We start from the raw sequence: 12,278 nt of genomic DNA, 5'->3' as shown, positions 1-12,278 counted from the left end.
TGTGGTGGTTCCCAATCCCACCCGGGACAGATATGTATTCATGTGTATCTGTTCTGAACTTGGTTGTTGATGTATCATAAGTATAAATTCATTAGGATATAAGTATGTTCATCAGTTAAAGCTTATTGGGTCAATTTTACTATTGATCTTTTCTAATTAATTTTATAATATTTCTTCTTCGGTTTGCATAGTGTTAAAAGAATCAATTAATTTCACTTAAGGTAAAAAACTGCATAAAGGTATTCAATAATTAAAACAATATAATAATATTGTAATTAACATTCCTGAGTGTGACGTCATTGTGTAAGTGTGATAGACCGTAGGTAAGACCTACTCTTCTCTTACGTAAGTGGGAAATGAACCGCGACCACAGACCGGGATAACCCAAAACCTAGAAGGATATACTAATTGTGGCGCGTGCCATCACTTTTATATTTGAACTAGCTGACCCGCGCAACTTCGCTTGCGTCACATAAGAGAGAATAGGTCAAAATTTTCCCCGTTTTTGTAACATTTTTTACTGGTACTCTGCTCCCATTGGTCGTAGCGTGATGATATATAGCCTTCCTCGATAAATAGGCTATCTAACACTGAAAGAATTTTACAAATCGGGCCAGTAGTTCCTGAGATTAGCGCGTTCAAACAAACAAACTCTTCAGCTTTATAATATTAGTAAGTATAGATAAGAGATCCTCGCGGTACCACCTCGTTATCATTGTCATCCCCCGTTTCATCACAATAATTGATTTTTTAAGACATGTAGTTAGTTTCTAACATTTGACTTCGTGTTAGATTTCATCAAAATGAGTATAGCAGTTTCCCCGTTTTATTTTATTTTATCGCATAGTAAGTGTACCACCTTGACAACTTTGACTCTAGGTTGACCTAGACTCCCCCCCTACAGGGGGGCGAGCCGCGCATCGCGTGCGTCTTGCGCTAGCTTATTGCGGTTATCCCGGCGCACGTCTTTGCGGAAGCGGTTGGACACTCGTCAGGTTTTCAGTGGGCTCTACGGCGGACCACATACCCCGTTTGCGCAGTTCCAGTGCGGCGGGGACCTAGCCTGTGGGTCGACCTTTTACAGCGACACCGAATGGTTTCCCTGACGAAAAAAAAATGCCGCCTGCCGCCCGAAAGGCCTTTGACATGGCTAAACTGCTCTCTTAGTAGAGAACGACCGGGACTCACTTTTTACGTGCCCTCTGATTCTCGGAGACACTCAGCTCAAACACCACTAAGCTGTCACCTATTTATAGAATCACCGCACCAAGAGTTGCTTAACTCACTTATCGTATACGGATCGGAGTCGGTGAGCGCAACTGGTTATGATCGCCTCGAAGTTGAGCTGGGAAAGCCTGACATATCGCCTGTCTTAAAGTGGTAACGCACCACGTACTAGGCCACCGTGGTGAACGAAAGGCCTAACCCCTCCCTCATTCCGGGAGGAAACCCTTGCCCAGCAGTGAAACATTATGGGTTACTTTACGTACCACTAAGGAAGTCCATGTAGGACTTCCTTAGTAGTCAGAAATAAATAAATAAAATAAATAATTGTTGTTAGTTACAAAGTAATTATTTTCCTCAATTAGCAAATAGTTATGTAATCTATTAGCCTACGTCGCCTAGTTCAATAGAAAACAACTGCATAGGAGTTTGTTTGTATTGTCCTATGTGCACATTAGCGTGGTCAACTCATGGCAATGACCATAGAAATAATAAATATATGCACGAGTATCTGTTCTGAGTCTGGTTGTTTAATGTATCTTTATATGTATATAGTTAAATATGTTTATTACCTATTCTTGTTTACGTCATCGTATATTTGGGCCAATTCTGTCCAAAAGGGAAACCGGCTAGCTATCGACAAATTTTAATTATGTATGAATCTGATCAGCGCTTCTTTTGAAGGCTGTTGGAACTAATTTTTGAGCACATTTTAAAGATCAATCTCTCGATACTCGATAGTACCGACTGCCATAAATAGCGCTATTTGTATTTTCCACTTTTAACGATTACGTCTTATACAAGGAGCAATTAATTTCTATTACGTAAATGTATTGTCCTTAGAAACGAACGCCTTTCAGAATTGTCATAGCAATAGTCAGTAGTTACACTATCGAACTAGTGAACTAAAGACACTTTTCTATCAGGCACTTATGACGTGGATATTATGTTACTTTTAACATTGCTAATCGCTGATTGTAGGCAGCTCCTCACATTAACATACATATATCACACCTGTTATACCCAAAGATGTAGCCAGAAGTGCATGAAATACATACGTTTCGCTAATTACAATGTTAACGTGTATAACGGGTCGAGCCTATTACCATTCTTCGGGCACGTTGCTAAACTCCGGGCTACATTGAGAAATATTCTAAAATAAATTAGAAAATATATATGAATGAAATATAAATAAAAGAAGTAGTTAGATTCTTTACGTGACCCTGCAATCGAACCTCAGACCTCGTGATCAGCAGTCATTGATTGACACCTGGAGGTTTTATTAGCTTTACTCATTAGACATCGGCTACATCGGGTTTATCTGAAGCTTGAAGTTCTAGTTCTATTAAACAACATTTGATACAAATTTATTTTTAAAACGTTAGGTTTTTGTTAGGTGTTTATTGAAATAAAGAAACATGGTAGATAAGTGTCTGTATTTCTGAGAATCGTACTAATATATCAGTGTTTATGCACGTTACGTGTACTGGAAACATCATCCATTATCATCATAATTGTACATTGTATAGAGCGCACGGCGTCACAATCAATTGCTTTGTAAGATGAACATATTATAATTTCTTTAACCGGTTAGGACTCATAAAATAGACAAATAAATAAATAGATAGACTTTTGCGTTGTTTATTTATTCATTTGTTTTTGTTTATAAAAATAACCCTAACTAAGAATTACTCTTGTGTTACGAGGACTTTACAAACATAGAAACAAACGACACAAAGTAAAACCAGACCCCAAATAATTACTTTTAAATCGCAATTATATTTGTCCCGTGTGGAAATCGAATCTGCCCTGCACTGGTAGTTGCGTGACAACCACGTTAACCACTGCGCCACAGAGGCCGTCATGTTTATTGTTTGTTGTTTCAGTATGCGGGAGTAAACGCTGAAATGCATTTAATCTTGGTTAGCCTGCGGATTCGGCGCAGGTTACACTTGCCGAAATGCGTAGTCGTCGTGTGATCCGTACGCGCTCAGTGCAGGCCTGCGGTGTAAAACCACCTTTAATTAAATGTTTCCGTGCTTCAGAGGGAACGTCAAAAGTATACTTGAGTGATTTCGGGAATACTAGAATTAAAGGTTGATCCGGAATCTTTAGATACATATACCTAGACAATAGACATATTATAATTTGTTGAGAAATAGCAGTGGATTTTTTTAAATTATCTTCTGTACAAATAAACAAAAACAACTCTGAGGTCATTGTTTCCTTATCTTTACTTGAAAATTATCAATAACTAAAAAACACGAAATACGACATTTGTTTAACACGTACAACATGACGACATAAATAATATTGTAAACATTATCTATTTGGAGTGCACCTTGTATCATCACGTCTGTTACCTGAAGGTAGTATGTAGTAGATACAAAGGTGAAGTGGTGATACGTTTGGCTACATACAATCTTAGTTCTAAAGGTGGTGAGCCTATTGTGGTAAATATACTTCATACGGAAGTCGAAGTCGAGACCTTGTAACCATTGGAATAAACAAGAACTGTTACTAAATTTCGAGCTACTAGTAATAAATTATTTAAAGAATACCGGTTAAATTCGACCCAGGACTTGAACCTGATACCTTTTGATGAGCAGGTATCCCCTGAACCTTAGATATTTAAAAAAAATCTAATATAATTTCGTTGTTCATCGAAAAGGCGGTTAGCAGGCCAGCCCACCATCACCACACCACATAAGACATTTTTCTATGTAACATTTAGTAAACAACAAATGATTTGATTCCAAAAAACAACTAATTATTCTTTTCTCGGATTTCCCCACCGAAGGATAAAAAAATGCTATCTCTATGAAAACATCAGTAGTTCGTGTTCCATACATGTATGAAAAATTAATAATATTTTTATACGGGAGATCACTATAATTGCCTCATTCAGAAGTTAATGATTATCATGTGCACGATTCAAGTTCAACTGCGGGTCACCTAAGATTTTGTTTATTAAATACTAGCTAACTTATACCTGCGTCTTCGTTCGCTTGGTTTAGTGAGTTTTATAGAATTTCCATAAAAACATTCAACCCCTATTCTGATCCGTTCCACCCCTTTTTTGTGATAAAAAGTTATCTATGTTCTTTCTTAAAGTCAACTCTATCTATATATGTACCAAATTTCATGAAAATCGATTTAGTAAGTTAGACGTAAAAGGCGGGTTAAGCACGTCGATCCACGGATGGGTGACCGTATAGTGGTATTAAAACTGACGACTAGAACTTCCATCCCTCGGAGGGTACGTTAAAAGTCCCGGATGATATCAATTAAGATAACAGTCGTCATGCCATGTCAAAGGCCTTTCGAGCGGCTTGAACAACTTTGACACTAGGTTTACCACTAACAATAACAAAAATAAAATACCTATATAACATCCGTGATGTTACATATGTAACATTGATACATAATGTACAGAAATCATATCAGCCAAGCGATCTCTGTTCTTGAACGTTTGAAGGACAACGGGTAAACCAAACACAATATATGAATGATTTCTTTAATTAATTAACGTTTTAAATTAGCTTAAATTAATAAATTAAAGCTTGTTTTTACACTTGTTATTCGTTTTATAATCCAACAACTTATTATAGAGCCTTTACGATTTAAGAGATTATAATAAAAGTCTGTGTATTTACAAAGTAGCTGTATCAAACAGGCCACTGAAAGTTTCATAAGCCGTGTCAATAATGTTCTTGTAACCCAGGCTCTCTAGTTAGTGTTTAGACTATAGTGTTTAGTTAGTAAGGTTTAAGAACAGCTGGCTCACTCCTTACACTCGAGAGTCTGAAAACCCGCTATTTTATTGAATCGAATTTGAGTGTGTGGAGTAAGCCAGGGTTACAATTATTATACCAAGTCCACTTATCGTCGTGTTTTAGTTAAAATATCACACTGGATGGTAATTACATGTTAAGAATTAAACATCAAGTACATACATGTATTAAATAACAATACTCTTTGATGACATTTAATACATTATCATAATATTTTCTTGGTTAGTCTCAGTGTTTTGAAAATAATAGGATACATAAATTTATTGCCACAATAACACTTTACACAGACACCAATAATGATAGTCAAAGTTACAGTTATCGCCAGCTCGGGCGTAAGGGCCTATGAATAAAGCTGGCTCTTAACTCTTATAGCGCGATTCTTCATTATTTACATTATTACTGCAACAATAGTTCCTACGACGCCCGCTACAGGCGCTGATTAGATTTTTATACATTTTTCGATAGCCGGTTAGTTAGTCGATAGTGGTAGAGAATCGCGCTAATAGCCATTTTTTCCTACGTTTATTTTAAATACAATTCAATGACATAGTAAATGTACGATTAACCCCCGGTTTTTTTTAGTACATTTAATGGTAGTTTATCTATTTAATAGCGTTTTTACGCTATTGAATAGATAAACTACCGTTAAATGTACCTCAGAAACCGGGGGCAAATTTAACTTAGTTATGTAATATTTTTTTTATTTCGCCTGTTCACTGTACAATGAATATGTATTAGATGTAATTATTTTAAAAGTATCTAGACCCGGACTAAGTTTTTATGATCACATTATGAACATGGCCAGTTCTAAGAATACGTGACGGAACAATGTTGATCAACGGAACGGAAATTACTGGACCGATGATGATGTAACTTAGGCAAAAAGAAATCGATTTAATAATTACGTGACACCGAATTTGATTTATAAAATAAAACATCAGTTACATAATTAGTTTTGAGTTTGTTATTTTGATTCGAAATCATAATGTAATAGCTTTCTTTTTTAAATTAATGCAGCACTAGTAGAGCCATGCCGCTCTGCTCGAGTAATTTGAATAACTTTTGGTAAAATTTCTGTATTTTTTAAGAAAAACTACAAAAACAATTCAAACATCAGGAAGTACACTCACTCAGATATTTTTATATATACCTCTATAACTAGCGGCCGACCGCGGCTTTGTCCACATGGACTTTAGTTCCCGCATTAACAATACTTTTTTATTGCTCATCTGTCATATGTTTATCCCCCTTTTTACCCACTTAGGGTTATTAATCCTCTCTTAGTGTTCCTCCACACTTCCTTAGGAATCTTCATACCGAATTTCAACATTTTACGCTCAGTAACGGAAGAGTGTTATATACATTATAATTATAGGTTTACGTAAAGTTCCGAGTTCCTTTTAAAGATATAGCGGATATTCCATATAAACCGCGAAATTTTGATGTCATTTCGACATATTTAAAATTGAATTTTGCATTTTTTGGAAACGTGACGTTTTCATTCTAAAATGACTTTGAGTTATTTTAATGTCAGGGCTATAACGAGAGGATATGACCATATCAATAGTAAACTATCAGATTCGTTTGATACGTAACGTAGAAAGTGCGAATTCCGTTAAAAAAGTTATAACAATTTTGCTTTAGGTAGTGCACTTCCAATTTGATCTTTAACTGTACCATAATCTCATACTCCTCTGTTCGCGCAAAGCATTTAGAGATACAGTAGATTTCACGCACTCCTCAAAAATATAGATGAACCGTACCAGCTCTCATGCCGCTATATGACGAGTATCTTTATACAGTTAGTGTTGAACCCTCACTCTGTGCCGTGTGCACTCAGTCTATACGCACGCAATATTTCCCGACCCTCGTGGTTCCCTTAGGACACCTCCTGCCGTCGAACACGACCCGCTTGCCTGGCCCCAGGGGCGTGGTGGTCTCCGCGCCACCGTTCACCCACAGCCAGCGGTCTTCTTCAGCCGCAGAGCTCGTCACCTCGTTGTCTTCAGTCATCTTCGTGCCATACACTACAGTCTTACTCACATCTCTGTCTGCGTTACTTTTCACTTTCGTACTTGAAATATTACTCGTATTATCTTGCTTTTTGTCATTGTTAGTATGATATTGATCTGAGCTTTGATCTCCTTCCTCTAATGTTTGTACACTTTCACTCAAGTTCACTGCACCATCGTATCTCGCAGGATACTCGTACGTAGGTACTGTTCGATGTCCATTGGCGGTGCCGAAAGCCAAGTTAATTCCTAGCACGGAGAGGAACGCGCGATGGTCGCCGTTGTTATCGATATCAGGGATGTTGGTGTGCGCCACGCTTGTGGTGACGAGGCTCAGTAAAATAATAAACATTGTCACTCAGTTTGTTTCTTACATTTCGCGATTTTTTTTATGAGCGACCGTACGCGAGCGAATGTGTTCGACTACTGCATCAACATTGGAAGGCTTCCGTTATGCATAAGATGCTCAAGTATTTCACTCTGGGAGGTGAATGTGTCGATCCCCCGACGGTCTCCACCTTGCTGTGGTGGGGGCGGATTTCGACTGCAGCAAAGCGAAGATAGACCAGGGAGAACACTGCTCCCTGGTGTGGGCAGGGCTGTCGACCTGTCAGGGGGACGTAAGCGGCTGCTGGTCACATGATACGTACATGTAGCCGGTGAGCGGCTGAGTCAGACATCTATCGGGAGAGCCTACTGCGAGCGCATCACTCGACTGTCCTGGTTTCCGCCGCATGCCCCTTGCCCGATGAACTCCAGGGAAATTAATGAATGTGTGGGAATTATGAATCATCAAACTTGTATAATTTGGTTCATAGACATCCTTCAACTTATCAATACGTAGAATTTTTTCTAGTCGGCCGGCACTTTTAAAAATGTTTCGACTTCCTTTTAAAGATCTAGCGGATATTCCATTTATTTTAAAAAATGTTGAGGCTATTGCTACGTATTTGAAATGTCCTTAAGCATTTGTTGGAAATGTTAAGTTTTGTTAATAATGTCAGGGCTATACTGTAAGTATACAAGAACAAGATATATGATCCATATCAGTAGTTAATAATTTATTAAACTATCACATTTATTTTACAAGTAACGGAAAAAGTACCGCTTTCATTAAAAAACTACCTAGATTTAGTTTTATTATGCACTTCCACTGAACTTTAAATATTCCAAAATGTCATACTTAGTTCGCACAATGCACTACAGCAGGGTGACAAACTTTCACGCACTCGCCTACAACTAGATTAACAAACATTCAAGCGTCTATGATATGATAAATATCATACCACAAAGTATAAAGTACACTGTTCCACATTCTAGGATCCATGTATTCAGTCGACCGGCACGCAATATGATCCAAGCCTCTTGGTGCCGCTCGGACAGTTGCTGCCGTCGAAGGCGGCTCGCTCCCCCAGCCCCACGGGCGTGGTGGTCTCCACCTCGCCGTTCATCCACACCCACCGGTCTCCTTCCCCCGCAGAGCCCGCCGTCACCTCGTTGTCTTCAGTCGTCTTCGTTCCATACACCATTGACTTACTCACATCTCCTTCCGCGTTATTTTTCAATCTTGTACTTGAAATATTTGTCGTATTATCTAGTTTCTTGTCATTGCCACTGTGATAATGATCTGAACTTTGATCTCCATCCTCTAATATTTGTACTGAAGTTGTTTTGTTTCGTGTTTCACTCGTATCGTCCCGCGTGTTGCTATTAATTTGTTGATGATTATTGTCGTCACTCGATTGTCTGTTATAACTAGAGTTGACGACAGATCCATTAACTCTGTCCGTATTGACAATCGTTTCATTGTTTCCTACACTTCTTACATACGTATTAATTTTTTTTCTTTGATTATTCTGATACTGATTGTTCACAGTCGCTTCGGTCACAGGTCCATTGCTGCTTTGATACGGGTATTGATAACTATACTGCGTATCAACTCGTCGATTGACATCGCGTCTTTGATTCACTATTTCACTTAAGTTCACGACACCATCGTATCTCGCGGGATACTCGTACGCAGGCACTGTTCGATGTACATTGCTGGATCCGAAGGCGAAGTTAACGCCTAAGACGGGGAGGAAGGCGCGATAGTTGCCGTTGTTGTCGATACTGAGAATGTTGGTGGTGTGCGCCACGCTCGTAGTGACGAGGCTCAGTAAGATAATAAACATTGTCACTTAGTTCGTGGTTGTTACATTTCGCGAGGTTTGTTCTGAGCGACCGTACGCGAGCGACTACTGCCGACTACTGCAGCTCTACGCTGGACGGCTGGAAGGCTTCCGTTACGCGTAAGATGACAATTACTTCACGTAGGGAGGTGAACGTGTCGACGTGTGACGTCACACTTATTTAAATGTCCATGTTATATTCACGGTCGACGGAGCTAGTGACGTAGTTAATATTCCCATGCCAAAGTATTGGGTTTTTCATAAGTATGTAGTTTAGATTTAGGTATATTTTATAATCAGTGCGCGAAGTTTTTTAAACAGTAATGATTTTGAACTTGTACATTGTCTATGTGATGTCACTATCATAATTTACATAATATTTTGCCTATCAAACAAGCATTTTATTAAGAATTATTAATATACCTTACATAAATATTCATATAAGGATACTTGAATTAATTTGTCATGTATTAAGTCTTCCTTTTTACTTTCACCAATGTTCAATCATCTTTTAGTCACTCGATTGCCTTGACGGGTCAGTAGTGTCGCGCGTATGATTCCGGGATCGATTTCCGGGTCAAATTAAATAACTTTTGAGTAAGTCGTGAATTATTTCTTGTTTGGAAAGTAAGGTGTAGTGTTTAAAATGATCGCTATACCACTGCTCTGACATTAGAAATTCAGCTTAAGCTAATTTGCATATACATACAGTCATAAATAGCCCTCCAAATGACGACAGATTTATGACATTATAATATTCTGTAGTTTCTTTTTCATTCTTCTTAATTTTCATCGTGACATCGACATCGATGAACGTGACAGTCATCACTACGGTCAGTGTGGTGGTCAGAGCTGATTAGTTTGCAAGAAACATGAGTGACGTCATCGCGTAGTCGTGGTCGTGTCGTGTCGTGCACCGTGACCCAATTTTATTCATATTTCATTTGTTTTGCTCTCGTGACTCATATTGAACGTCTTAGAACGCAAGTTTCATCACTGTGAATGCACACATTTTAAATTATCTTTGATAGTCCAATACTTAGAAAAGCCTTGTATGCAAGGTTTACAGCAGTCGGAGATATACAACATTCAGAATTTAGTCATCAGTGTCACAGAGACTTAAGCAGCTGAGGTTGGGTTGTATGATAGAGCCACTTTATATTGTAAATACGCAGCAACATTTATTAGAACCTTCATATAAGGTCCTTGCCAAGGGTCTCTAGTAAGTTGTCGGACTATGCTTATGAAATGAAATTTCCAACGTCTAATTCTGCCTGTTGTGGGTTTTTTGTCCGCTCGGTTAAACCAACAACCTTATTATTCGGCCATGTCCGTGGCGCAGTAGTGAAGGTGGTCACCACTTCGCTAGGTACCACTGCGTGGGGTCATGGGTTCGATTTATAACATTCATTCCCCAAATGCAGAAACTTATATTATGTCAATTATAGAGCATGTTCTATTAATGCTTTATTAAAATTTACACATTTATTTTTGAATACGTTATTTTTATTTTTGACACAGTAACGAGATGGAGAGTAAACCGGAATGATATTTAGATGGTTGTGATGTAAGAGTTGACCCTGGGGTCGTTGACCTGTTACGAGATAATCGTACTAGTGCGAGATACGCGAGATAGTTTGTTATTCACATCGCGTCTGGTCACATTGTGCATGAGTCGGTGGTAAACCCACAAGTTAGTACGATAGGAATATCTCATCCTCCCATTATTTCATTATAGAGATAGGTAGTTATAGGACCTTGTGATAAAAGACTACAAATTGACTAATTCTGCGACGTATCGGTACTGACTGCCGCGTAGAGGTCTTGGCTTTGAATCCCGGATGGAGTAAAAAAAATATTCTCTAGCGCTATCTACAGATTCGTAGTGACTGTTCGAAGTATGAAAATTGAGGTTGTGGACCTCAGTTCGTCGGAGAGCACGTGAATCGTCAATCATGCTCGTAACTTCTCTCTGGTGTTGTTGGTTATCCGTCCTACTTAGCTATAAGAGTGATGAAATAGAGTAAATATTGGCGATTTGGTGTCCATTCGGGTGAAGGGACTATACTAGATACTTATCTTTGAGTAGCTGGAAATAAAAGATTAAGTACAGTCACCGTTAGAAGTATGTATACACTGTCCTATTTCCAATTGTACTTTTTTGTATAAAAATATCAATTTTATTATTTCTATTGGTCAACAATTCGTAATTGTTCAATTATTTTGGTATACAGCATCAATTTTTAATTTTTTATTGACGAAAATGTGACAGTGTTTATACATTATTGGCGCTGACTGTACCTCCCTACTTAACTATTTTTTAACACCGCATGTTGTGATATTTTTCCTTTTCTGTTTACTTAATTCATTAAACTGGAAGTACCTTGAACTCAATGAGGACCACTTTACCCCAGGGCTACCGCGAAGAATGAAATAAAAATAAAACATTGTTGTCGATGGAAGTGTGCAAATGGCAGATACGAGGGCTCAGGTTCAATTCTCGTGTCGGACGATTAGTAGGTGTGACGGTTTTCTTAGAATTATGATTAAAAAATGAAATGATTTCTTTATGACTATTACAGAAACAATTTAAAATATTTCTAAACACTTTAAACAATTATATTAAAATGCGTCGGGTACTAAGTTCATATCAGTTTAAATGAATACGGAACTGTAATATCTCGTGTCCGTCTCGCACTTGACCGCTGTTGTGTTATTGATCGATATTCGATACTTCCTTATCATTGTCTTAAATAATTAAATTCTTGTCGCGATCTCATTAATGTTTCGACAAAAAATGTGTTTTTCTTAAAATAACACTGACAACTTCCTCGTAGAACACAATGTAGTATTTTATTATTTTAAGTCATGACCAAAACAAAATACAAGCGGCTTGGCCCTGCTTCGCTCGCTTTATTCCTTTGACTGCCTCCGCGGCGCAGTGGTTTAGGTCGCCACGCCGCTACTTCGCCATTACTATTGCGTCAGGAGGTCGTGGGTTCGATTCCCACTCGATACAATTATTTGTGCCATCCACATATAATTGTTTCAGGTCTGGTTGTACTTTATGTCCGTTG

The 12,278-nt window shown here is 38.2% G+C and overlaps 2 protein-coding genes across 9 annotated transcripts in view; one reads left to right on the top strand and one right to left on the bottom strand.

Moving 5' to 3' along the window:
- The window catches only part of LOC142982609 (uncharacterized), a 172,944-nt gene that overhangs the window by 12,905 nt on the left and 147,761 nt on the right, over positions 1–12,278 (top strand). The window lies entirely within an intron of this gene.
- The window catches only part of LOC142982611 (OCIA domain-containing protein 1-like), a 77,039-nt gene that overhangs the window by 33,681 nt on the left and 31,080 nt on the right, over positions 1–12,278 (bottom strand). Inside the window, exon 4 of one of the 7 annotated variants that reach the window (XM_076129197.1) lies at positions 2,836–3,225. The exons of the other annotated variants lie outside the window; for them this stretch is intronic. Coding sequence (XP_075985312.1) covers positions 3,171–3,225 — 55 coding nt within the window. The 3' untranslated portion in view covers positions 2,836–3,170. Of the gene's footprint in view, positions 1–2,835; positions 3,226–12,278 lie in introns of those variants that run through there. 7 annotated transcript variants of the gene reach the window in all.

This window comes from Anticarsia gemmatalis, chromosome 22 (genome assembly GCF_050436995.1).
Source record: "Anticarsia gemmatalis isolate Benzon Research Colony breed Stoneville strain chromosome 22, ilAntGemm2 primary, whole genome shotgun sequence".
NCBI lineage: Eukaryota > Metazoa > Arthropoda > Insecta > Lepidoptera > Erebidae > Anticarsia > Anticarsia gemmatalis.
This window is presented reverse-complemented; position numbering and strand designations above follow the sequence as displayed.